General features: G+C 46.2%; 1 protein-coding gene across 7 annotated transcripts in view; it reads left to right on the plus strand.

Annotated features, from left to right (window-relative positions):
• Positions 1-27,917, plus strand: part of LOC110537090 (tetratricopeptide repeat protein 28) — a 102,477-nt gene that overhangs the window by 31,205 nt on the left and 43,355 nt on the right. Inside the window, exons 3-4 of one of the 7 annotated variants that reach the window (XM_090191893.1) lie at positions 15,892-16,105; positions 16,212-16,402. The exons of the other annotated variants lie outside the window; for them this stretch is intronic. Of the exons in view, the coding sequence (XP_090048019.1) occupies positions 16,376-16,402 (27 nt within the window). The 5' untranslated portion in view covers positions 15,892-16,105; positions 16,212-16,375. The remainder of the gene's footprint in view (positions 1-15,891; positions 16,106-16,211; positions 16,403-27,917) is intronic. 7 annotated transcript variants of the gene reach the window in all.

Genomic DNA, 27,917 nt, shown 5'->3' on the forward strand with positions numbered 1-27,917 from the left:
TCAACAGATCTCCCACAAGGCCAAAAAAAAGAAGAAAACAGGACGTGAACCCTCCAAGATCCCCCCACAGTTCCCCATAGCTGTCCATCAACAATCCGAGACCGCTCCCACAATCACCCCCCGCCAAGAAAAATAAAAAATAAAATATTAAGAAATGAAATTAATTCCCCACCCCCCCAACAACCAAGAAAATTAACTCATGAGAAAAAAGAAAAATACAAAAGAAAACAGAAAACAACAATGCAAAAAAAAACAAAGGACATCAAGGACAACTGAAATCATAACAGCAAGGCCAACTGTACAGTGTATGTTTGAGTGCATGTCTGGCACTATTTACATATGTGTGTGTCCGTGTATGTGTGTATTTGAATGAGAGTGCGTGTATATGAATGTGTACAAACACCTGCACGGCATCAGCCTCAGGCAAACCGGCATAAGCTGTAAAAACACTGCCCCTCAGTGTCATTCAAACTTACTTTTTATTATGTTTTATTTTGACTTTATTTTTGATACTTTATCTTTGACCATCATTCTATCTCCTGCCCAGCAAATCCACTCCCACTTGTCTCCTATTCCACAACCCAACTCTCAGCATCCCTCAGCCCATCCCACCTATTTCTCCTGGCCACCCTCTTCGGATTTCTACGCAACATATATCTTTCAACTATGCTGTGATGTTTAACGTATAATTTAAATCTATCTAATCGAATATAATCCATAGATTACGAGTTGAAGATAAATACTTTTACTAAGAGTATTAGTAAATTAGTAATTGACTGACCCGTTCTCTCCAGATCTCCTAACAGTACTATTTCTAGGGTCAATTTTAGATCAATTTTCAGCAATTCCTGAACCTGAGTCCAGAAACAGGCTACCTGAGGGCAATACCAAAATAAAAGGTCTATTGATTCTGTATCCTCACAGCAAAATCTGCAGAGCTTCGATGATTTTATGATTTTTATGTTTCAGTTTCATGCTGTTTCAACTCAATAAATCTTATGAACATGGAGATCATGCTTTGAAGAAGGCGTTTATCTTGCAGTCAAAATATGCACAGTAATGCATATGGAGGACAGTACAGTGAAATGACAGCTCTCTAGTGGGCAGGACCACAAGTTGGATCAAGCAACAGACACTGCTAACCCGTCACAACGCTAAGAGAGGCCTACGACAATTACGGCAGTGTACGGACAACCTCCAACACACTATGGCCGAGGAGCAGGCATGCACCTTCAAGATCAGGTCTCGTGCCTCAGCCTCATCCCACCATTCAAACAGCTCACCTACAGGAGCCACAGCCGCCAAAGCAAGGGCAAAAGCAGAAGCTTCAAAAGCTTGCCTCTCCTTTGCGGAGAAAGAAAGGAGAATGAAAATAGAAAAAGCACAATTAGAAGCAACTATGGATGTGCTGAAAGAGGAAAAGGAAGCGGCTGCAGCAGTGGCTGAAGCTGCGGCTCTAGAGGCCGCTGCTGATTTCGGCAGTCAGAAAAGTAGCTGCTGACTAAAGCTTGACTCCACCCAACTCGACCCCACACAGCGAACTAAGGAGTATCTCATGGAGCAAGCTAAATCCTACGACATTCCCAAGCCAATGACAGGAGTAGAGCTGTCCTCTGATGACAAGACAAGACAAGGATATACCAGGCCTGCCCGTAACACCGTATTACAACATCTCCAGCCTGAGATCAGGTCTCTTCCCGTTGACATCACTACCCATGTAGACCGCCGCATCCCTAATCCGGAGGCCAGCTCAGCAGTTTCACCTCACCCCTAGCGTACACGGTTCCCTTCAAGAAGGCCAGAACAGCAGCTGGACCCAAAGAGGAATGCACAATGACGGAAGTCATCCACCTGCTTCACATTACAAGCGTACATGGGAAGACCCCCAAAGTGAGAACCCAAAGTTACCTACTTTGTGAGGTACTTTGCTCGTTGCGAGCTCATCACCACGAGTCTACTCCAATTTTATGACCAACCGGAGAGCTACAGGGCTTGGCGGCGCTCCTTTCACAACACCCTCAGAGGCTTAGACTTAACCTAAAGTGAAGAAATGGATCTTCTAGTTAAGTGGCTTGGAAGAGAGTCTGTTGAACATATAAAACGAATCCAAGCTGTTCATGTAAGCCATCCAAAACGAGGTCTGAAGATGTTTTGGGATAGACTTGAGGAATGCTACGGTTCGCCAAAGGTGATAGAGAGTGCGCTCACCAAACGAATCAACAGTTTCCCCAAGATCTCCAACAAAGTGAAATTCTATGCCATCCTCGATGAGCAAAGCAACAGATCATTGGTTCGTTCTGAGTTCTTCGACATCTTCAGGGTACAAGGCCCCAGCTCTCCCTACTCCCTTAAGCAAGACCTGCGCCAAAGCGATGCAGACAGTGGGAAGAAGAGCCAATGCCTACCAGGTAGAATCTATGGATGGGCAAGTCAGTTTTCTGCTGCCAACACTCATTGAGTGCAATGAGATCCCGAACAACCGTTCCGAGATCCCAACTCCAGACGCAGCGCTCCACCATGCTCACCTTAAACCCCTTGCTCACCTCATCCCAGAACTCGAACCCAAGGCTCCCATCATGCTCCTTCTTGGAAGATACATTATTAGAGTCCATAAGGTGCGCAGGCAAATTAATGGGCCCCATGACTCATCATACGCCCAGAAGCTTGACCTCAGATAGGCCATGTCTGCCTGGGGAGCGTTCACAAGCCTCTCTCAGTGAGTACCTTTTACACAAACACTTTGGAGAATGGACGCCCTACTCTCTTCGAGCCATGTTCCAACCTCTTCTTGGTTAAAGAAAGGTTCCAGAATGCCCAAGCTCCCCGATCAACCTGCATTATAGTGCTACAAAAGTCTTCCTTGTGACAAAGTGGAAGTTCACTTGGGCTGCAATGTGTTCCAGCAAACTAGAGACGACAAGAAAGTGGCCTTCTCCATCGAAGACGGCTCTTTTCTGAAAATCATGAAGGAAAGGATCAGGAAGGACGACAGCAACAGCTGGTTGGCACTAGAAGTCGACCGATTATGATTTTTCAATGCCGATACCGATTATTGGAGGACCAAAAAAGGCGATACCGATTAATCAGCCAATTCTTTTATTTGTAATAATGAGAATTACACCAATACTGAATTAACACGTATTTTAACTTAATATAAAACATAAATAAAATCAATTTAGCCTCAAATAAATAATGAAACATGTTCAATTTGGTTTAAATAATGCAAAAACAAAGTGTTGGAGAAGAAAGTAACATATGCCATGTAAAAATGTGTGCCATGTAAAATATGTGCCATGTAAAAAAGCTAATGTTTAAGTTCCTTGCTCAGCCATCGCCTCTCCATTTTTCATTGTTCCATTTGTTTTGTCTTGTTTCCCGCACACCTGGTTTACATTCCCTAATTACACTGCATATTTATATTACTCTTTTCCCCCCCGTGTCTTTGTGTTGATTTTTGTTTGTTACATGTTTAGTGTTACGCGCCAGACTGGTTGTTCCCCGGGTATCGTGTTTTGACCCGTAGTATGTTTATTGTCATACATTTGCATTATTGTGAGTGTTTTCGCGCTTATTCACTTTTTCCATTGGCTGGAGGTTTTTGATGCAGTTGCATCTGTCTTTTGTGCTTCTGCCAAATAAAGTGTGCCTGATCACAACTCTCTGCTCTCCTGCACCTGACTTCGTACCAGTAGGGCACAACCTTGACAGTGGTCCAGTGTTTTTCCAGCGCGAGTGCTACAGTCGATATGCTGACAGAATTTAGGTAGTCTTGTTCTCAAATTTGCTTTGTTAAAATCCCCAGCTACAATAAATACAGCCTCAGCATACATAGTTTCCAGTTTGCATAAAGTCCAGTGAAGTTCCTTGAGGGACGTTGTGATATCGGCTTGAGGGGGGATATACACGGCTGTGACAATAGCCAAAGATAATTCTCTTGTGAGATAATATGGTCGGCATTTGATTGTGAGGAATTCTAGGTCAGGTGAACAAAATGACTTGAGTTCCTGTATATTGTTACAATTACACCATGAGTTGTTAATCATGAAACATACGCCCCCACCCTTCTTCTTCCCGGAGAGATGTTTATTCCTGTTAGCGCGATGCACCGAGAATCCAGGTGGCTGTACCGACTCTGACAGCATATCCCGAGAGAGCCATGTTTCCGTGAAACAGAGTATGTTATAATCTCTGATGTCTCTCTGGAAAGAAACCCTTGCCCTCATTTCGTCGACCTTGTTATCTAGGGGCTGGACATTAGCGAGTAATATAAGCGGTGGGTGGTGTGCGCACCTCCTAAGTCTGACCAGAAGGCCGCTCTGTCTCCCTCTTCTCTGGCGGCGTTGTTTTTGGTCGGCCTCTGGAATCAGTTCAAATGCCCTGGGTGCTGCGGACAAAGGATCCGCTTCGGGAAAGTCGTATTCCTGGTCATAGTGCTGTTGTTGACGTCGCTCTGATATCAAATAGTTCTTCCCGGCTGTATGTAATAACACTTAAGATTTTCTGGGCTAACAATGGAAGAAATAATACATAAAAAAAACGAAAATACTGCAAAGTTTCCTAAGGACTAGAAGCAAGGCAGCCCTTTCTCCCGATTGCTCCGTGCGGCCATCTCTGGGAAGAGTCCTGGTGGTTCCAAGCTTCTAACATTTAAAAATGATTGAGGCCACTGTTTTCTTGGGGACCTTCAATGCTGCAGAAATATTTTGGTACCCTTCTCCAGATCTGTGCCTCGACATAATCTCAGTTCACTGGTCACGATGGCAACACCCATCCGTAGCACGCGCTCCAGCAGGTGTATCTCACTGATCATCCCTAAAGCCAACACCTCATTTGGCCGCCTTTCGTTCCAGTTCTCTGCTGCCTGTGACTGGAACGAATTGCAAAAATCGCTGAAGTTGGAGACTTTTATCTCCCTCACCAACTTCAAATATCTGCTATCTGAGCAGTTAACCGATCGCTGCAGCTGTACATAGTCTATCGGTAAATAGCCCTCCCATTTTTACCTACCTCATCCCCATACTGTTTTTATTTATTTACTTTTCTGCTCTTTTGCACACCAATATCTCTACCTGTACATGACCATCTGATCATTTATCACTCCATTGTTATTAATCTGCAAAATTGTAATTATTCGCCTACCTCCTCATGCCTTTTGCACACAATGTATATAGACTCCCCTTTTTTTTCTACTGTGTTATTGTCTTGTTAATTGTTTACTCCATGTGTAACTCTGTGTTGTCTGTTCACACTGCTATGCTTTATCTTGGCCAGGTCGCAGTTGCAAATGAGAACTTGTTCTCAACTAGCCTACCTGGTTAGATAAAGGTGAAATACATTTTTTTTTTAAGAATTTAAAAAAATCCTGTCTCGGAGCTCTACGGACAATTCCTTCAACATCATGGCTTGGTTTTTACTCTGAGATGCACTGTCAACTGTGAGACAGGTGTGTGCCTTTCCAAGTCATGTCCAATCAATTGGATTTACCACAGGTGGACTCCAATCAAGGATGATCAATGGAAACAGGATGCACTTGAGCTAAATTTCGAGGCTCAGAGCAAAGGGTCTGAATACTTATGTAAATAAGGCATTTCAGTGTTTTATTTTTAATAAATTAGCAAAAATTTCAAAAAACCTGTTTTCACTTTGTCACTATGGGGTATTGTGTGTAGATTGATTGATGAGGATATTTAAAAAATACAAAAAATGTACATTTAGAATAAGGCTGTAATGTAACAAAATGCACCGTACCACTGTACCTTGGGAACTACAACATAGTAGTGAACACCAATGCAATTTCGAAACAAATTCATGCAATTTCAATTATTATTATTATAAAAATTTATAAACTTGCAAAAATAAGTGAGAACACTTTTTTGGTAACTACATGATTCCATATGTGTTATTTCATCGTTTTGATGTCTTCATTATTATTCTACAGTTTAGAAAATAGTAAAAATAAATAAAAACCCTGGAATGAGTATTTGTTTACAAACCTTTGACTGGTACTGTACATATGTAAATATTACATTTTTTGGGGGGTGGCTTGCCAAGCATTGGCGTGCCAAGTCAAATACCCTCGCGTGCCAAAGCTAGCACGCATGCCTTAGATTGCCGACCCCTGAGCTAAAGCATCTAAACTGGAACAACCATTTCATTAACAGGTGTAATAAGATTAGATTAGTTTAGAAAAATGTGTGTTATGGTTTAACACTGGTCATCAATACCTACACTGGGGTTATTTGACACCAATGATTGTTAATTTACCACTAATTTAACACCTGAATCAACACTAGAAATGTTACACTGAAAATCAACACTAGGTAACACTGGCCAATTTGCTGTGTACTAACACGCGGCCTTGAGACATGCCAAGGATCTGTGTGTGTGTCTGTGTGTATACTTGTAGAATACAATACTGTACATGCACTGGTTCTATACTGTCTGTCTCAGCATTCCACTCTCACAATTCACTACAGACATCTCACTTTGATAAAACAAGGATCTCTCTGACTCGCCTGCCACTTTCTCCCTCTGTCTCACCCCTCTCCTTCCTCTCTCCATCTCCGAGCCTAAGAGGCTGTCGTTGCTTGCCCATTACCATGGAAACGGATATGAATTTTCCTCTTCCCCCTCTCCTCCTTTCTCCTCTCCTCTCATTTGTAATGTGATATGTGCTATCACAGGTCACTTTAGGGATTTCTCTTCCGACAAACACTGTTTTATTTCATGCTTCGTTTAATACATTTGAACCCCACTTGACACATCAGCCTCGATTAGTGGTTGTGAACGCACCTTCTGTGGAAGCAGCAGCTATGTGTGTGGGTTTAATAAAGAGCTTTGTCTCTGTTATTCTTGAACGCAACATTAAGGGTCACTTTCTGAACACTTAATTTCCGCTTGAATTTTCCTGGACAGAACTGGAGGCTTCAAATGACCCAGGGGGTTACACAGAGCATGAAATACCAGGGTTGTAGGTTTGATTCTCATATTGGCCACAATACTGACTATATTCGTCATCGTTAGTTGGGTGTGTATTTCTCTCTGGTCGAAAGCGATGGAGAGGGAGAGAGATGGAGGGGAGGAGATACAGGAGCCACTATCTCACACACACCCACACACACACACACACACACACACAAGAGCATTACATCATCACAACTCTGTCTTGACCTTCTGCTCTGTGTTCCTCTGATTCATCAGTCTTTCATCCTCTGTTTGGACCGTGTACACATAAACATCACACAGAGAAAGAGAGAGAGGAAGAACCTGAGTGATCTGCAGCAAAACAAGTTATTTTGTCTCTTGTCATTGATAACAGTTTCTGACCTGCCACTGTAGTCCCTGTCATTATGGTGTGTGTGTTATATGAAGTGCCAGCACATTAAGTATTTTGTGTCCACATCGACAGCACACCAAACATTTTGCTACATCCCCTTTCAATCTCTCTCCCTCTCTCTCTCTCGTCTTGAGCTGTCATGTTCTGTCCATCCCACCCAGGGCTTCTCTTCACACGCTGACAGTGCCGATCAGACCACACCGATCAGTGTGTGTGTGTAAAGGTGTTTGCCCCCCATGCTCACCTTAACGTGGCATTTTCTCTTCACATCAACCTCCTACCAGCCCTAGCTACAGGCTCTGGCTCCCACTGCTAGCCCAGCCTAGCCAAGGACACATCACACTTACGAGATAGAAAGTGTGTGTGTGTGTGTGTGTGTGTGTGTGTGTGTGTGTGTGTGAGACCAAAGAGCTTTTGAACACAAGCAGTTGAGTAAAAGTGAAATGAAATAATACTGAAAAAGAATAGAGTGAAGGAACCATGTGGTTGATAGCCCTAGGAGAGGAAAGGGGGATAGAGGGATTGTGGGATAGAGGGAGGAGAACTCTACACCTCTCTCTATCTTTCTGTCTGTTAGCGCAGGAGGTGGCCGGTCAGGCTGTTTGAAATGGGAGCTGAGGCTAATATTATGACAATTTTACTGGGATCAAGGCAGTTAGCCAGGCCCAGACACAGGTCAGGACAGACCTTAAGATCCCCAACCCTGTGTGTGTATATGTGTGTGTGTGAGAAGAGAAAACCTACAGCCTGAGAAACAGGCGTCACATTACTGAGGGTTGGACGGTGTCTGGAGGGAGGGAGGAGTGTTTGAGAGAGAGAAAGAGAGACAGAGACAGAGAGAGAAGGAGAGATACATGTGTTACACTGTGTTCATATGTGTATACCGTCTAAAGTTAGTAGTGTGTGCATGTAGCTAATTGTATTGTATGTGAGAGAGCATGTGTCAGTGTATTGCGTGTGTGATGGCTGACAGGGTGCTAGGAGCCCATTGGGTATAATGAGAGCTGTTAATGAATGTGTCTCACCTATCTCTGAGACACAGAGCCACTATCTGCAGACAGCAGATCACACACACACACACACACACACACACACACACACACACACACTATCCGACTAGACACAAGAAGTAATCTGTGTGTTTCTAAGAATGCTTGTCTTTCTCTCTCCGGCCCTTTTAATGGCTCCCCCTTCTCCCCCATTATGAAGATGGATTGTTCTGAAATATTGCTGAAACCACCTCAACACCCTCTGGACTCTACCAAACTGACCCAGAGGGGCATGAATGGTCAAATCCAATAACCTTCCAGGACAGAAAAGGTTAAACTGAGGATTCACCCCTCACAACTGTTGCGTGTGTGTTTCCACAATTTGTTCGAGATTTGAATCTGACAGACAGTCTGACTTTTACCGGGTCTTGCATTTGGGTGTAGTGAGTGGCTGTAGTGAGCGCAACAACAGCTTGACTTGAGTGTGTGTGTGTGTGTGTGTGTGTGTGTGTGTGTGTGTGTGTGTATTAGTATTAGTGTGTGTGTATTTGTATGAGTGTGTGTGAAAGCAATGTAAAGAACCACCTGCCCCATAAATAAATGGCCCCAGTCAGAGATTTATAGGGGAATTACCAGGGCTTAGCCACACATCCTTCTCCCTGGAACACCCCTTTAATCCAATCAGCACTGAACTGACCCCTGACCTCTAACCTCTGTTCTATCACCCATCTCTAGCTTCAAGCATCTGGTTGTCAATTACAAATGACTACACCACTGATCGTCTGCATTGCCTCTCTGTATATGCCGCGTTCAAAACAACTGGAAACTCGGAAATCTTTAGTGACTTTAGTGCATTCAAGACAACTGAGAACTCTGGGAAAAACTAGGTCAAATCATAATGTCAGTGATCGTCAGGTTGGAAAATAGTTTATCTAGAAAGATACCAGAGTTTCCAACTTGGAATTCCGAGTTGGATGACTGTTCAAAACTATTTTTCCCAGTGGGATGGTAGTACCTCGTTTTTTCCTGAGTTCCCAGTTGTCTTGAACACACCGAAGTCAGAGATAGCTTGGTATTCTGAGTGGAGAAACACCGTTTCCGTTCAATAAAATCTTTGCTACCCTTATGTAACGGATGTGAAACGCTAGCTTAGTTAGCGGTGGTGCTAGTGTAACGGATGTGAAACGCTAGCTTAGTTAGCGGTGGTGCTAGTGTAACGGATGTGAAACGCTAGCTTAGTTAGCGGTGGTGCTAGTGTAACGGATGTGAAACGCTAGCTTAGTTAGCGGTGGTGCGCGCTAAATAGTGTTTCAATCGGTGACGTCACTCGCTCTGAGACCTTGAAGTAGTGGTTCCCCTTGCTCTGCAAGGGCCGCGGCTTTTGTGGAGCGATGGGCAACGATGCTTAGGAGGGTGACTGTTGTTGATGTGTGCAGAGGGTCCCTGGTTCGCGCCCGGGTATGGGCGAGGGGACGGTCTAAAGTTATACCATTACAGTTTCAATGACACCCTTCTAATGTACACAAATGCTGGCTACCATGTCAGTAATTGTCCTCTGCAAGGGTTGGGCTGATCAGAATCTTTGAGAGGTTGAAAGAGCATGCAGCTGTGGGTCCAGAATTACAGGTGTGTACCGCATAATGTTCTTCATCTTCTGCCAGACCCTGAAGCCAAGGTTGCCAAGGTGTTTGGCCACGTTGATCAGAGCGCCAGAGACAAGCGGAGGATCAGAAGGTAGAATCTCAGCTCTCATCTTGGTGATCTTGTAGTTTTGCAGGAATGCAGTGTCATCAACCGACAGCGTATTTCCCCCCTCAACGATTCTGTTGGACAGAGATGACATCCTTTTACTAATTTCCTCCCATTTCTCCTTCATCCTTTTACTCTTCTCCTCCCCTTCCTCCCTCAGCTTGTTTGCTTGGCCTTCACACCGATGTGAGATGCCATTTTCTCCTAGGTGAGTTTGGCCTTGTCGAAGACAGCCATTTGATACTGTAGGGCCTTCAGTGGTGGTCTAAGCTCCTTCCTCCTCTGGGTAGCAGCCTTCTCCATGGAGCAGAAACTGTGACCTACAGTACATGCTCAGGCACACACAACACACACTCCACACACAACACACACTCCACACACACAACACACACTCCACACACAACACACACTCCTGGCAGAACAAGCCTAGCTTCTGGATGTGGTGGCCACACACAGTGTGTAGGCCATTGGAAGTGTGTTTGGGGTGAGGGTTCTGTGAGGGTTCTCCATTTGAGTTGTCCTCTGTAGTTTCCTCTTTGACCTTCTTTTTGGGCGGCTGCCGTCCCTGCGCTGCTTCTCCCTCTACGGGGTCTCACATGCTTTCCGCAGGGCTCGGCTGGCAGGGGGCTTGTCCCCGGGCAACCTCTGTCTACAGACAGGGCAGTCCTGGGTCCCTCCCTGTTTCCAGGTGGCCTCCAGGCAGGTCCTGCAGAAGCTATGGCTGCAGTAGAGGTTGACGGGGTCTGTGAAGATCTCACAGCTGATGGGACATGACAGGACATCCTCAAGGCCTGAGAGACAAGCTGCATCCTCTCTGGACAACTGGAAAGAGAATGAGAGAGCCAGTGTCAATGAATCAGGGCTGAACAGTGTGACCATTTTACTTGCATATGTGCCTAAATATTTAGCTGTGGAATTTTTATTTAGGAGCACCAGTGCGCCTAGAATGAAGTATTCTAGCTTTAGTAACTAAAATATTTTTTAATTGTGCTCCTAAATGCCTTTGTGTGTCTGACATTTTCCAGTTTATGCTCCTTGTAAAAATGGTCAGTGTAGAGCCCTGTGAATGATAGTGTGCCTCGCCCTCAGTGTGCAAGAGTGTTTAAAGAGAGACTCGCGCCTCGATGAGACAGACTAAGTCATTGCATTAATGCAGTGTAATAAATTCTGCAGTCAAACTTTTTTCATTATGTAACCCAAAATGTATACTAGATATGTGTGCAAACAAAGTTCAACATTCACCTTTTTCAAATACTACTTCAGTCACAATTTGATGAATACGTTGGATAAATCAAATGTATGCACAACACAGCATGCTCTGAAACTGTGTAGCTCAGTTGGTAGAGCATGGTGCTGCACGGGTACCAGTATGAAACAAAAGTATGAAAACTCACTACTGTAAGTCGCTCTGGATAAGAGCATCTTCTAAAATGAAAGGCAAATGCAATGTTCCATTGGAAATGAATGTTCTTCTGGTGTAGCAAAGATGCTATCAGTCTGATCGAGGCATGAAGTGTCATTCACATTACCCATAAGCACTGTTATGTTGTGCTGGATGTCATGCATTTCTATGGGGAAGTCCACAACAGAGTGGATTCGCAACACCCCCTTGCAGTTGAAGGCTATGTTGCCAGATAGACTCCGCATACTTAGAAATGTCCAGCCAGAGTCTGTTGAGGAACAGGAAGTTACCAAACCTTGTGAAAATATGTGGTTTTCGGCAATGGTGTTAATGCTAAATTGTAATGATTTTGTCTCTATGGCCTATTTATTGCCTTTCCTCTCTATTCTTCTACATTTGCACACACTATACATATTGTAAAGAAACAGCAGGGAGCAGGTCTCGAAACCTCGACCTTCGAGCCCGAGGTCCGGCGCGCTATCGACTGTGCCGCAAAAGCATGCTCGTGCAGCAGAGTCCATTTCCGCGCTTATAAACCCAGGGTCGTTACAATATATTTTTCTATTGTGTTACTGACTGTACGTTTGTTTATGTGTAACTCTGTGTTGTTGATTTTGTCGCACTGCTTTGCTTTATCTTGGTCATGTCGCAGTTGTAAATGAGAACTTGTTCTCAACTGGCCTACCTGGTTAAATAAAGGTTAAATAAAATAAAAATGTAAAATAAAAATGGCTTTATGGGATAGCTAGCAACTTGTAAACAATTATCCATTCCTAAATGTGAAATAATAATACAAATAGGCTGCTAAGAAAATTATGTTATATGACTGTTGCCTCCCGTTTCAATGTATTGTGATGGTAACAACGTTTGTTTTGTATGATAATTAGGTGGAGGTCGCTACAGTGGTATCTTCAACCTAGCCTAGCTTTTAGCTAGCTAACATTAGCTGCTCTGAAGTGCAAGCTAGCTTGACTTGCTATAAAGTTAGAGAAACAAGTTGAGGAAAAAGTAACTAAACATATTTTACTATCACCTGAAACAATATATTTATCCTGCCTTAAATGAAAAGGTTGTATTTCGCAATCTTCCAAAATAAATGCCATCTCTGTCGAGACACAAGCTCTTCTCAATCTTGCGTTACAAACACTACACCACAGAGTTTCTAAACCTACTGTACCATACTGTACTGTCTTTGACTACACTTGTCTGTTCAGTAGTGGGGCAAGACTCCATGAAGATGACGTGTGGCATAATGAAATACGTCACAATGTGTACGGAGCGTCAGATTGTCTTTGAGAGAGGATGAAAATGAAACCTGACTCAAATGTAACTGTTAAAGGCAACACTGCCCCGACTTTGCCCTCAACGTTTGACCAGCTAGCTAAATAGCTTGTTGGTGTTGTTTGCATGTCAGCAAAAACATTTTCTAACATGAAATAGCTAGCTAACTTGTCCCCATTAGCTATCGAGCTAGATACAATGCGAGCAAACTTTGGCAAAGTCTGGGACAGTTCCTGCACCGGTGTGAGGGCTTTTTAAAATAAATAAACCTAAGAATAGCAAATTTTTTTTTTTTTTTAACAACTTGTCTTGTGTAAATTGACACGGTTGACCACCAAACAAAATTGTCTTTCACAAAAATATGTGTGCAGGTGGCAGACAGCAACGTCTTCTTCACCTAACTGATCAGACCGCCCCGCGCTGCGTGTGCGAGCAGTGCAAAATCAAATCAAATTTGATTTGTCACATACATATGGTTAGCAGATGTTAATGCGAGTGTAGCGAAATACTCGCGCTTCTAGTTCCGACCATGCAGTAATATCTAACAAGTTATCTAACCTAACAATTTCACAACTAACTTATACACACAAGTGTAAAGGAATGAATAAGAATATGTACATAAAAATATATGAATGAGTGATGGCCGAACGGCATAGTCAAGATTCAGTAGATGGTATAGAGTACAGTATATACATATGAGATGAGTAATGTAGGGTATGTAAACATTATATAAAGTGGAATTGTTTAAAGTGGCTAGTGATACATTTATTACATACATTTTCCATTATTAAAGTGGCTGGAGTTGAGTCAGTATGTTGGCAGCAGCCCCTCAATGTTAGTGATGGCTGTTTAACAGTCTGATGGCCTTGAGATAGAAGCTGTTTTTCAGTCTCTCGGTCCCAGCTTTGATGCACCTGCTGCTGCACCTTCTTCACCACGCTGTCTGTGTGGGTGGACCATTTCAGTTGGTCCGTGATGTGTACGCAGAGGAACTTAAAACTTCCCACCTTCTCCACTACTGTTCCGTCGATGTGGATAGGGGACTGCTCCCTTTGCTGTTTCCTGAAGTCCACGATCATCTCCTTTGTATTGTTGACATTGCGTGTGAGGTTATTTTCCTGACACCACACTCCGAGGGCCCTCACCTCCTCCCTGTAGGCCATCTCGTCGTTGTTGGTAATCAAGCCTACCACTGTAGTGTCGTCTGCAAACTTGATGATTGAGTTGGAAGCGTCCATGGCCACGCAGTCATGGGTGAACAGGGAGTACAGGAGAGGACTGAGAACGCACCCTTGTGGGGCCCCAGTGTTGAGGATCAGCGGGGTGGAGATGTTGTTACCTACCCTCACCACCTGGGGGCGGCCCGTCAGGAAGTCCAGGACCCAGTTGCACAGGGCGGGATCGAGACCCAGGGTCCCATCTACTCATTGGTTTTTATGAGCATATACCCACATGGGTGATTGAAAGATGCCCGAGGTCCACACTCCAGTCCAGATGGTGGCAGTATGGGTTTCGACCTGTCCCCAAATTGATATACACTGAACAAAAATATAAAAGCAACACAGAACAATTTCAAAGATTTTACTGAGTTACTGTTCATATAAGGAAATCAATTTATATAAGGAATAAGGAAGTCAATTGAAATAAATTCAGTAGGCCCTAATCTATAGAATTCACATTTCACACTTTAAAAAAGAAGTAGGGGCATGGATCAGAAAACCAGTCAGTATTTGGTGTGACCACCATTTGTTCATGCAGCGTGACACATCTCCTTTGCATAGAGTTGATCAGGCTGTTGATTGTGGCCTGTGGAATGCTGTCCCACTCCCCTTCAATGGCTCTGCGAAGTTGCTGGATATTGGCGGGAACTGGAAAACGTTGTCGTACATGCAATCCAGAGCATCCCAAACATGCTCAATGGGTGACATGTCTGATAACTATGCAGGCCATGGAAGAACTGGGACATTTTCAGTTTCCAGGAATTGTGTACAGATCCTTGCAACATGGTGCTGTGCATTATCATGCTGAAACATGAGGTGATGGCGGTGAATGAATGGCACGACAAAGGGCCTCAGGATCTCGTCACGGTATCCCTGTACATTCAAATTTCCATTGTTAAAATGCAATTGTGTTCGTTGTCCGTAGCTTATACCTGCCTATACCATAACCCCACTGCCACCATGGGGCACTCTGTTCACAATGTCGAAGTCAGCAAACCACTCACCTACACAAAGCTATACACACTGTCTGCCATCTGCCCGGTACAGTTAAAACCAGGATTCATCCATGAAGAGCACACTTCTCCAGCGTGCCAGTGGCCATCAAAGGTGCCCACTGAAGTCGGTTACAACGCCGAACTAGAGTCTGTTCAAGACCCTGGTGAGAACGACAAGCACGCAGATTATCGGTGACTGTTTCTAACAGTTTGTGCAGAAGTTTCATCCACGGTCTGAGTGGCTGGTCTCAGACGATCCCGCAGGTGAAGAAGCCAGATGTGGAGGTCCTGCTTTTATTGTCCCAGCACAATGTACACCTGTGTTGTTTAATGAGCTTCTTGATATGCCATACCTGTCAGGTGGATGGATTATCTTGGCAAAGGAGAATGATTACTCACAGGGAGGTAAATAAATGTGTGCACACAATTTGAGAGAAATATGCTTTTTGTGTGTATGGAAAATGTCTGCAATCTCTTATTTGGTTTGGTCATCATGTTAAGGCAGGGATGGAGACGAGACCGTTTTAGAAAGCAGTGCAGAGACTAAAACTCGGGAACTGGCTCATGTCATACATTGTATGGAAGAGAAAACGAGGAAGAAAAAAGGTTGAAAATGGAACCTGCGCATTGATAGATAGCCGAATTAGGACGGCTCTATGACCCTGTGGAATGCGATCTGGCTCTCTCACTCAATCTCACACACACATAGTGGTGTTGAAGAGTGGAGAGCGCGCGCTGGGGAAATTCATTCCCGTACACTATTCAAGTATCTAGATCTCTTGGTTAGGCTATTGAGCCCTCTTATTCCAGCTACCCATATTCGGAATGACATTCCATGGATTTTTAAAAAAAAGTTATTTTTTTTACTCATGCAGTGACGGGCTCTCTTCTTTCTCTCTCTGTGTTTTTCTTTGTATAGGCTACCTCACGCTGTTGTCTGGAGTAATTTTGTGGATTTACTTCCTCTGTTGGAATTCTGCGTTGCAAGTTTTGCAGCCAGGGAGAGGTGAATCTTGACTGCGAGACGTAGCCTATGGCATTATTACAGGGTTGTGCTCGCACCTACGTGCTACATCCATCCACTCAGCAACCACCCAGACTACCCACCGATTGTCCCGTGTCCCGTGTACAAGGTGAACTATAGGCTGTTTCTGCCGAAGAATACGTTTTCTCTCTCTCACCCGTAGACTGACCTCGATGAACGTTTTAACTAACGCCTGCTTTAACGGAAACCCCCAGGTGGCTGTCACTCCCCCGGTGTGAGCCCAGTCTTCTGCTGGACGGAGAGGGTTTAGGCGGCAGCACTGAGCCCTGAGGCTCGGAGGGCAGTATGATGACTGACTTCCAGTTCCCATCCACAACCTGATTAACACTTTGATGCTGGACTTTTCTGGTTTACAAATATGATGAAATGGCAGCCCCGGAAGAAGGTAAGGGACTTAGGGCTTCTTTCTGGATGCTCATATAGGCTACACGTTGACTTGCAATGCACAATTAAACATTGGATCATGGCATGGGGGTTGTGTCATGTATTGTCTTTGTGTTCTGCTAGAAGTTGAGTGTCCAGTCCAGCGCAGTCCATACATGGCGATTCGCTGTGCTTGACTTGGACTGAAATAGGTGCCGGTACTGTTTACATTTAGTTGCACAATACTTTTGAGGTAATATTCTTGAAGAGGAACAGGAGCTCAAGCAGTAGAAAATGTGAAGTGCTGCTACTCAGCTCCGGTGAGCTCCTGCCCAAGTCGAACACTGGCGATTCACATAAAGGCTACTAGCCTTGAATCACACACACAATCTATCTCTTTCTCTCACACCAAGTGATAATAGGAGGCACACACAGACACATGAGAGAAGAGAGAGAGAGGGGGGAGAGAGATCAGTGTATAATCTTCAGTAAACAATTATTTACCCTGGTATATATCAAAATGAGGAGAGGAGAAGAGTTCATAATTGAAATGGTCTCTATTGTATTTAATGCCTATCTATCTCTCTGGAGGTATAGTACTGTGTAAATGACCAGGTATGTGATGTGATGATGTATAAATAACTCCTGAATTGTCCTCATTAGTAAATGAGTAATGACTGAGTAATGACTGTTTATGCCCTATCTGTGTGTCCTGTTTTGTCCTGTGTGTACAGTTTATTAATATTCTTACTATGACTAAAACACCCACACACCTGGACCTGGGACTAGAGCAGTGTTGACCAAGTGTTGATTGATGAATAGTTGAATCAGTTGTGTTAGTGCTGTAAACAAAATCCTGCACAGCTTGTATCTCTCCAGAACTTGGGTTGTTATGAAAACATTTTATGTTTACCCTGGCTTCAGAAGCAGTGTGTGTGTGTGTGTGTGTGTGTGTGTGTGTGTGTGTGTGTGTGTGTGTGTGTGTGTGTGTGTGTGTGTGTGCATTCAGTGGTGCATTAGATATTAATCTTGTGCGTTGACTGTTGACAGTCTCGGTGAGACTTCCTGATTGTGTGTGTGTGTCTCATCCAAGTGTGTGTGTGTCTCATCCAAGTGTGTGTGAGAGAAGAAAGACTGCTCATAAATAGTTTCAGTAGTATTTGATTGACAGCGTCCGTTGTTGTGGCTGGAGTGAGAGGAGTGGAATCGAAATAATTCTAATATCTTTCTTCCCTCCCTCCCTTCTGTCTCTGTCTCTGTCTCTCTCTCTCTCTCTCTCCCTGTGTCTCTCTCCCTCTCTTTCTCTCTCTCTCCCTCTGTGTCTCTCTCCCTCTGTCTCTCTGTCTCTCTCTCTCTTTCTCTCTCCCTCCGTCTCTCTCTCTCCATCGCTCTCTGTCTGTCTGTCTGTCTGTCTGTCTGTCTGTCTGTCTGTCTGTCTGTCTGTCTGTCTGTCTGTCTGTCTGTCTGTCTGTCTCTCTCTCTCTCTCTCTCTCTCTCTCTCTCTCTCGCTCTCTCTCTCCCTCTGTGTCTCTCTCCCTCTGTGTCTCTCTCTTTCTCCCTCTCTCTCTCTCTCTCTCTCTCTCTCTCTCTCTCTCCCCCTCTGTCTCTCTCTCTCTCTCTCTCTCTCGCTCTCTCTCTCCCTCTGTGTCTCTCTCCCTCTGTGTCTCTCTCTTTCTCCCTCTCTCTCTCTCTCTCTCTCTCTCTCTCTCTCTCCCTCTGTCTCGCTCTCTCTCTCTCTCTCCCTCTGTCTCTCTGTCTCTCTCTCTCTCTCCCTCTGTGTCTCTCTCCTTCTGTCTCTCTCTCTCTCCCTTTTCTTGTTCCCCACTCATTGGGGTTGTGACTAACAATGTTCCCTGATATAATATGTTTACTTACAATACAGCTAAGCCTCTTAAAAGCATACTCCACCCCTCCCTCACCTACTCTCCCCCCCAGCTCCCCAGCATGCTGTATAAGTCCCCGTAGGTAATGGGATCAAAACAATAACCACTGCACTGGGGCACTAACCTATGACAGAGTAATGCTTTAGCTACAACAGTAATACAATAGTCCAGATCTCATGCCAATGTTGCAGATAGAGCCAGTGTGTGTTGCTAAACTTCTACAGGACATAACTCTGTGTGTGGACAGTATAGCAGTCAATGTATTAAACCCAAAGTGTGTGTCTCTTTCTCCGCTGTTTCAGTTCAAGCCAATCAGCCATGTAGATCCTCAAAGGAGATACTGTCAGTCAGTCACTGAGAACTCTGTTATGTAACGTAGTCAATCCATGAGGTGATATTGTCATCTCTCTTTTTCTCTCCTGCCGTCTCTATTCTCCTTTCTACCTTTCTCTTTTCTCTGAAGAGGAGCAGAAATCAAATAGTTTTTCTTTCATGTCAACCGAGCGTAGATGTACCATTCTCACCCCAGCCATGAAAGTATGTGGTGGCTGTGTGGGTGCGAAGATGGAGAGATCTTGTTCCTGTTTAGATGTTTTATTTAAATGAGCTCTGATCTCCGAGGCTGACAGTGATCTCTGGTGCTCGTTAGTGTGTTGGCTCGCAACCCTGATGAACCCCTTGTGTGTGTGTGTGTGTGTGTGTGTGTGTGTGTACTCCATTAGTCAAATCTGTAGGTGATTAGAGGCACCTGTGTGAACTGGAGGCTCCAGACATCTCCTTTCTTCCTCTCTTCTTCTCCTCCTCTCATCCTCTCTTCTTCTCCTCCTCTCATCCTCTCTTCCGCTCTTCTTCTCCTCCTCTCATCCTCTCTTCCTCTCTTCTTCTCCTCTCATCCTCTCTTCCTCTCTTCTTCTCCTCCTCTCATCCTCTCTTCCTCTCTTCTTCTCCTCCTCTCATCCTCTCTTCCTCTCTTCTTCTCCTCCTCTCCTCCTCTCTTCCTCTCTTCTTCTCCTCCTCTCATCCTCTCTTCCTCTCTTCTTCTCCTCCTCTCATCCTCTCTTCCTCTCCTCCTCTCATCCTCTCTTCCAGACTATTAAGGACTGCTCTCTAAGAAGAACATTCTCAATCTCTTGAGAGTGCCGATGCAGTGATGAGGATAACGGAGAGAGGAGGGGGGGGGGGTGAGGTTATTTTTAGCATGTCCATTGTACCTGTGCCAAACCTTGGAGGTGCTTCTGGGACAATACTGCACTCTACCCTGTGTGTGTGAGATTTGACGATGGGTTGCAGTATAGGCACATATGTATATATATATATATACATACATACACGCACAAAATATGGGACTCTGTTAGCTCCCAGCACGTGGTCAGACCCCGCCAGGTGTGACGTGACAAAGTCATTTGTAATGTTAAATAATTCAGAGAAATATGCTTGTGCCATACACTAGGAGTTTGAAGGAGTGTTTGTGTGTCTTGTTGTGTGTTTGTGTGTCTTGTTGTGTGTTTGTGTGTCTTGTTGTGTGTTTGTGTGTCTTGTTGTGTGTTTGTGTGTTTGCAACAGCCAGTGGTGTTCATTACATAGTCTTATGGCAGGCAGTGGGAGAACAAATGTCACAATGACTGAAAAGACCAAGAGCAATATGGGACCTCTCAGGAGAGAAAGAGATGGGTGGAGAGAGAGAAAGAAAGGAACAGAGTGAGAGAGGGAAGAGTGTGAGAGAATGATGGTTGAGAGATAGAAAGGAACAGAAAGGGGAGAGAGAGAGAGAGATGCGTTGAGAGAGAGAAAGAGAGAGGAATGAGAGTGAGGGATAAGTCTGTGTTTGGGCTTCTCACAATCTCATTGCAGGATCTTGTGGTGGTAAATTGAACAGTAATTGGCAGACAATGAGCGTGACATGATCACATATTGGCTGGCTCACACACACACACACACACACACACACACACACACACACACACACACACACACACACACACACACACACACACACACACACACACACACACACACACATACACACACACAACAACTAAATTAAACCTGGAGCTGTGCTGACATGCACAATATGAGAACACAGGGAAGGAGACAGCTGGAAGAAACCCTGATGAAAAGAGAGAGAACGAGGTAGAGCTGAGAGAGAGGAGAGAGAACAAGGTAGAGCTGAGAGAGAGGAGAGAGAACAAGGTAGAGCTGAGAGAGAGGAGAGAGAACGAGGTAGAGCTGAGAGAGAGGAGAGAGAACGAGGTAGAGCTGAGAGAGAGGAGAGAGAACAAGGTAGAGCTGAGAGAGAGGAGAGAGAACGAGGTAGAGCTGAGAGAGAGGAGAGAGAATGAGGGAGAGCTGAGTGAGTGGAGAGAGAATGAGGTAGAGCTGAGAGAGAGGAGAGAGAACGAGGTAGAGCTGAGAGAGAGGAGAGAACGAGGTAGAGCTGAGAGAGAGGAGAGAGAACGAGGGAGAGCTGAGAGAGAGGAGAGAGAACGAGGGAGAGCTGAGAGAGAGGAGAGAGAACGAGGGAGAGCTGAGTGAGAGGAGAGAGAACGAGGGAGAGCTGAGTGAGAGGAGAGAGAATGAGGGAGAGCTGAGTGAGAGGAGAGAGAAAGAGGTAGAGCTGAGAGAGAGGAGAGAGAACGAGGGAGAGCTGAGTGAGAGGAGAGAGAACGAGGTAGAGCTGAGAGAGAGGAGAGAGAACGAGGGAGAGCTGAGAGAGAGGAGAGAGAACGAGGTAGAGCTGAGAGAGAGGAGAGAGAACGAGGTAGAGCTGAGAGAGAGGAGAGAGAACGAGGTAGAGCTGAGAGAGAGGAGAGAGAACGAGGTAGAGCTGAGAGAGAGGAGAGAGAACGAGGTAGAGCTGAGAGAGAGGAGAGAGAACGAGGTAGAGCTGAGAGAGAGGAGAGAGAACGAGGGAGAGCTGAGAGAGAGGAGAGAGAACGAGGTAGAGCTGAGAGAGAGGAGAGAGAACGAGAGAGAGCTGAGAGAGAGGAGAGAGAACGTGGTATAATTGAAAGGCCGACGTCGGCTGATATAACAGGTCTTTTGTTCAATGTCTCCCTCACTCACTGTCATAGTAGGATGTAAACAGTAGCTGGGTCTACCTCTATAGACTAGTTGGGATATATTGACAGTTAGCTGTACATTACTGAATGGTGCTGGTTGGTAGAGTGAGTGTGCATGCATTGATAGGTGTGTAACAGGGTTGGTAATGTGTCCACTTCACACTGCAGAAGTATGTATTCAAAGTTGATGTATTGCTATTGGTGGGTGGAATTGACATATCAATAAGGTGTTATGCCATTGGTCATGCTTGCAGATAGGGGGAGATTGTGAATGTCACTTCTTCCCAGTCTGATCATTCAGTACAAACGGTAGGTCACATTCTGAAATACTGTATTATTTATCCTTCTCTGTGGTCTGGTCATCACCTATTGACTCACAACAAACAGAAAAGCTTCAAAAGGCCCAGTCAATCTCGCACGCACACACACACACACACACGCACGCGCGCGCACGCACGCACGCACGCGCACACACACGCACGCACGCACGCACATGCACACACGCACGCATGCACATACACACACGCACGCACGCACGCACACACACACGCACGCACGCACATATACACACACACACACGCACGCACGCACGCACACGCACGCACGCACATACACACACACACACACGCACATACACACACACACACGCACACGCACGCACACACACACACACACACACACACACACACTAATTTATTCCCCATGTGACCCAAAGGAATTCCCTTATTTTTCTCTTGCCTCTGGCAGCCTGACTGTTTAGCGGGGCTGCTAGCAGATTGTAACAGTGAGAGAGGTCAGAGCTAGAGAGTCACAGCAAGGGCACCTGGGATTGAGAAGAGGGGTCAAAGTTGAAAGTTCTGTATTTTGAATGTACAATTAGTTGTTGCTTTTTCATTTAGGCTACCCCTCTGCTTCATTCTCCCTTATGTCAAATCAGCTAATGACCCCATTCCCCAAGAGAGAGAAGAGGGGAAGAGAGGTTTAAATACTGATCAATAAATTCCTACCTTCCCCCAACCTCCCCTCCTCTCCTCATCTCATCATAGATCACTGCTCTCTCTGTCTCTCCTCCTCTCTCTCTCTCTCTCTCTGTTCCCACTCTCTCCTCTGTCTCTCCTCTCTCTCTCTCTCTCTGTTCCCACTCTCTCCTCTGTCTCTCCTCTGTCTCTCTCTCTCTCTCTCTCTCTCTGTTCCCACTCTCTCTCCTGTCTCTCTCTCTTTCTCTCTGTTCTCACTCTCTCCCCTCTCTCTCTCTCTCTCTCTCTCTCTCTCTCTCTCTCTGTCCCCACTCTCTCCTCTGTCTCTCCTCTCTCTGTCTCTCCTCCTCTCTCTCTCTCTCTCTCTCTGTCTGTCCCCACTCTCTCCTCTGTCTCTCCTCTCTCTTTCTCTCCTCCTCTCTCTCTTTCTCTCTCTCTCTATCTCTCTGTCCCCACTCTCTCCTCTGTCTCTCCTCTCTCTATCTCTCTCTCTGTCTCTCTCTCTCTCTCTCTGTCCCCACTCTCTCCTCTGTCTCTCCTCTCTCTCTCTCTCTCTCTCTCTCTCTCTCTCTCTCTCTGTCCCCACTCTCTCCTCTGTCTCCCCTCTCTTTCTCTCTCTCTCTCTCTCTCTCTCTCAATTCAATTCAATTCAATTCAAGGGCTTTATTGGCATGGGAAACATGTATTAACATTGCCAAAGCAAGTGAGGTAGACAACATACAAAGTGAATATATAAAGTGAAAAACAACAAAAATTAACAGTAAACATTACACATACAGAGGTTTCAAAACAGTAAAGACATTACAAATGTCATATTATATATATATATATACAGTGTTTTAACAATCTACAAATGGTTAAAGGACACAAGATAAAATAAATAAGCATAAATATGGGTTGTATTTACAATGGTGTGTGTTCTTCACTGGTTGCCCTTTTCTCGTGGCAACAGGTCACAAATCTTGCTGCTGTGATGGCACACTGTGGAATTTCACCCAGTAGATTTGGATTTGTTTTCGAATTCTTTGTGGATCTGTGTAATCTGAGGGAAATATGTCTCTCTAATATGGTCATACATTGGGCAGGAGGTTAGGAAGTGCAGCTCAGTTTCCACCTCATTTTGTGGGCAGTGAGCACATAGCCTGTCTTCTCTTGAGAGCCATGTCTGCCTACGGCGGCCTTTCTCAATAGCAAGGCTATGCTCACTGAGTCTGTACATAGTCAAAGCTTTCCTTAATTTTGGGTCAGTCACAGTGGTCAGGTATTCTGCCGCTGTGTACTCTCTGTTTAGGGCCAAATAGCATTCTAGGCATTCTTGGTTTTACTGCACTTAAGGTCTCTCTCTCTCTCTCTCTCTCTGTTCCCACTCTCTCCCCCCCCCCAGTACTACTGTAATTTACTTCTTAATTAGCGTTAAATTCTCCACTTAGTGAGAGGAGCAGCTGGTCCTTAGGGCACCAGGGAGAGAGACACTGCACAGTTCAGTAAGACTCAGGGCAAATAGAGGCTTAGTCTCATTTAAATGTATGAACCAGTATTCCAAAGCTTCTTGTTGTTATATCTCTCTCATGCAGACACAGTATTCTCAGACTGTGAGTAACAGGTTTTGTTTGGTTTTACTGCACTTAAGGTAGATGATGGGGATGGTGTATTGGTGTGGTGAAGCACACCAATAGAGTTGAGGAGTTGAGTTGTGCTAGATATTAAGCTATGCATCATGAACCAGTATTGAGTCTCTCAGTTGACACACAGTCCCTGCTTCTAAAACATGAACCTGTCTTGTCTGCTCTGCTTGTCCTTTATCTCTCCCTCCCTCGTTCCCTCTATCCCACCCCTCTCTCTCCTTCTCTCCCTCCCTCTATCCCACCGCTCTCTCTCCTTCTCTCCCTCCACCTTTCCCTCTATCCCACCGCTCTCTCTCCTTCTCTCCCTCCCTCTATCCCACCCCTCTCTCTCCTTCTCTCCCTCCCTCTATCCCACCCCTCTCTCTCCTTCTCTCCCTCCCTCTATCCCACCGCTCTCTCTCCTTCTCTCCCTCCCTCTTTCCCTCTATCCCACCCCTCTCTCTCCTTCTCTCCCTGCCTCTATCCCACCGCTCTCTCTCCTTCTCTCCCTCCCCCTTTCCCTCTATCCCACCGCTCTCTCTCCTTCTCTCCCTCCCTCTATCCCACCCCTCTCTCTCCTTCTCTCCCTCCCTCCCTCTATCCCATCCCTCTCTCTCCTTCTCTCCCTCCCTCTTTCCCTCTATCCCACCGCTCTCTCTCCTTTTCTCCCTCCCTCTTTCCCTCTATCCCACCGCTCTCTCTCCTTCTCTCCCTCCCTCTTTCCCTCTATCCCACCCCTCTCCTTCTCTCCCTCCCTCTTTCCCTCTATCCCACCCCTCTCTCTCCTTCTCTCCCTCCCTCTTTCCCTGTATCCCACCGCTCTCTCTCCTTCTCTCCCTCCCTCTTTCCCTCTATCCCACCGCTCTCTCACCTTCTCTCCCTCCCTCTTTCCCTCTATCCCACCCCTCTCTCTCCTTCTCTCCCTCCCTATTTCCCTCTATCCCACCCCTCTCTCTCCTTCTCTCCCTCCCTCTTTTCCCTCTATCCCACCCCTCTCTCTCCTTCTCTCCCTCCCTCTTTCCCTCTATCCCACCGCTCTCTCTCCTTCTCTCCCTCCCTCTTTCCCTCTGTCCCACCGCTCTCTCTCCTTCTCTCCCTCCCTCTTTCCCTCTATCCCACCCCTCTCTCTCCTTCTCTCCCTCCCTCTTCCCCTCTTTCCCCTCTATCCCACCCCACTCTCTCCTTCTCTCCCTCCCTCTATCCCACCGCTCTCTCTCCTTCTCTCCCTCCCTCTTTCCCCTCTATCCCACCGCTCTCTCTCCTTCTCTCCCTCCCTCTTTCCCTCTATCCCACCCCTCTCTCTCCTTCTCTCCCTCTCTATCCCACCCCTCTCTCTCCTTCTCTCCCTCCCTCTTTCCCCTCTATCCCACCGCCTCTCTCTCCTTCTCTCCCTCCCTCTTTCCCTCTATCCCACCCCTCTCTCTCCTTCTCTCCCTCCCTCTTTCCCCTCTATCCCACCGCTCTCTCTCCTTCTCTCCCTCCCTCTTTCCCCTCTATCCCACCGCTCTCTCTCCTTCTCTCCCTCCCTCTTTCCCTCTATCCCACCGCTCTCTCTCCTTCTCTCCCTCCCTCTTTCCCTCTATCCCACCGCTCTCTCTCCTTCTCTCCCTCCCTCTTTCCCTCTATCCCACCCCTCTCTCTCCTTCTCTCCCTCCCTCTTTCCCCTCTTTCCCCTCTATCTCACCTTCACTCTCTCCTTCTCTCCCCTCTTTCCCCTCTATCCCACCCCTCTCTCTCCTTCTCTCCCTCCCTCTATCCCACCCCTCTCTCTCCTTCTCTCCCTCCCTCTTTCCCCTCTATCCCACCGCTCTCTCTCCTTCTCTCCCTCCCTCTTTCCCCTCTATCCCACCCCTCTCTCTCCTTCTCTCCCTCCCTCTTTCCCTCTATCCCACCCCTCTATCTCCTTCTCTCCCTCCCTCTATCCCACCTCTATCTCCTTCTCTCCCTCCCTCTATCCCACCCCTCTCTCTCCTTCTCTCCCTCCCTCTTCCCCTCTATCCCACCCCTCTCTCTCCTTCTCTCCCTCCCTCTTTCTCTCTATCCCACCGCTCTCTCTCCTTCTCTCCCTCCCTCTTTCCCTCTATCCCACCGCTCTCTCTCCTTCTCTCCCTCCCTCTTTCCCCTCTATCCCACCCCTCTCTCTCCTTCTCTCCTCCCTCTTTCCCCTCTATCCCACCCCTCTCTCTCCTTCTCTCCCTCCCTCTTTCCCCTCTATCCCACCCCTCTCTCTCCTTCTCTCCCTCCCTCTTTCCCCTCTATCCCACCCCTCTCTCTCCTTCTCTCTCTCCCTCTTTCCTTGTCTCTCCACTCATCTCTCACCTATGTCTCTCCCCCTCTCTCTCTTTCTCTCTCTCCCTCTTTCCTTGTCTCTCCACTCATCTCTCACCTATGTCTCTCCCCCTCTCTCTCTTTCTCTCTCTCCCTCTTTCCTTGTCTCTCCACTCATCTCTCACCTATGTCTCTCCCCCTCTCTCTCTTTCTCTCTCTCCCTCTCCTTGTCTCTCCACTCATCTCTCACCTATGTCTCTCCCCCTCTCTCTCTTTTCTCTCTCCCTCTTTCCTTGTCTCTCCACTCATCTCTCACCTATGTCTCTCCCCCTCTCTCTCTTTCTCTCTCTCCCTCTTTCCTTGTCTCTCCACTCATCTCTCACCCATGTCTCTCCCCCTCTCTCTCTTTCTCTCTCTCCCTCTCCTTGTCTCTCCACTCATCTCTCACCTATGTCTCTCCCCCTCTCTCTCTTTTCTCTCTCCCTCTTTCCTTGTCTCTCCACTCATCTCTCACCTATGTCTCTCCCCCTCTCTCTCTTTCTCTCTCCCTCTTTCCTTGTCTCTCCACTCATCTCTCACCCATGTCTCTCCCCCACTCTCTCTTTCTCTTTCTCTCTCTCCCCCTCTCTTTCTCTGTTGCGTTGCCATCTGTTCTTGATTAATGGGAGTAAGGAGCGGTAATTGAAGCATCTGTTCATCCAACGTGCATCCTCTGCTCTACACACACACACACACACACACACACACACACACATACCTTGCTCCATGTATGGTATGGATCGGATGGACCCTGGTAAGTGTAACTCCTACCTGAATGGTAGGTCCCGTCAGCAGGTAAAGGGAATATAGATATATCACATAAGGTAGTAAGGGTTCATGGGGTTCTGACAGATCGAAGGGGGGGAGAATAAATGGGGGGGGGGGGGGAAGAGATGGGGGGGTACGGGGAGAGAAAAGATGGGGGGAGAAGAGATATGGGGAGAGAAGATATATGGGGGGAGAAAAGATGGGGGAGAAGAGATATGGGGAGAGAAGAGATATGGGGGGAGAAGAGATGGGGGGAGAAGAGATGGGGGGAGAGAAGAGATGGGGGGAGAAGAGATGGGGGGGAGAAGAGATGGGAGGAGAGAAGAGATGGGGGGGAGAAGAGATGCCCCCCCCCACCATGCGCATATGCACACACACACACACTCACTCACACACACACACACACACACAGTCAGTAGAAGTATTCCTGTAGTGCTAATTGCTGATGTTGCTATAATTGTTTTCCTCTTTCTCTCAACAGTATTATTAGAGTTATTATAAACGTGTTCATTTAAATAACCATTGTTTAATTATTTAATTCCTTTCTTTTTATGCAGACAAAAATGGTTTAATACGTGTACAATCTATTTGACCAAAAATTGATGAGAGAGCAAAATGAGAGGATCAATAGCTCATGGTCCAGTATATCTATTTCCCTCTCTCTCTCTCTCTCCTTCTCTCTCTCCTTCTCTTTCTCCTTCTCCCTCTCCTTCTCTCTTTTCTTCTCTCTCTCCTTCTCTCTCTCCTTCCCCCCCTCTCCTTCTCCCTCTCCTTCTCCCTCTCTCCCCCCTCTCCTTCTCCCTCTCTCTCCCTCTCTCCCTCTCCTTCTCCCTCTCTCTCCCCCTCTCCTTCTCCCTCTCCTTCTCTCTCTCTCTCTCCCCCCTCTCCTTCTCCCTCTCCCTCTCTCTCTCCTTCTCCCTCTCCTTCTCTCTCTCCCCC

Source organism: Oncorhynchus mykiss, chromosome 12, assembly GCF_057628025.1.
Source record: "Oncorhynchus mykiss isolate SJ-2025 chromosome 12, ASM5762802v1, whole genome shotgun sequence".
Lineage (NCBI taxonomy): Eukaryota > Metazoa > Chordata > Actinopteri > Salmoniformes > Salmonidae > Oncorhynchus > Oncorhynchus mykiss.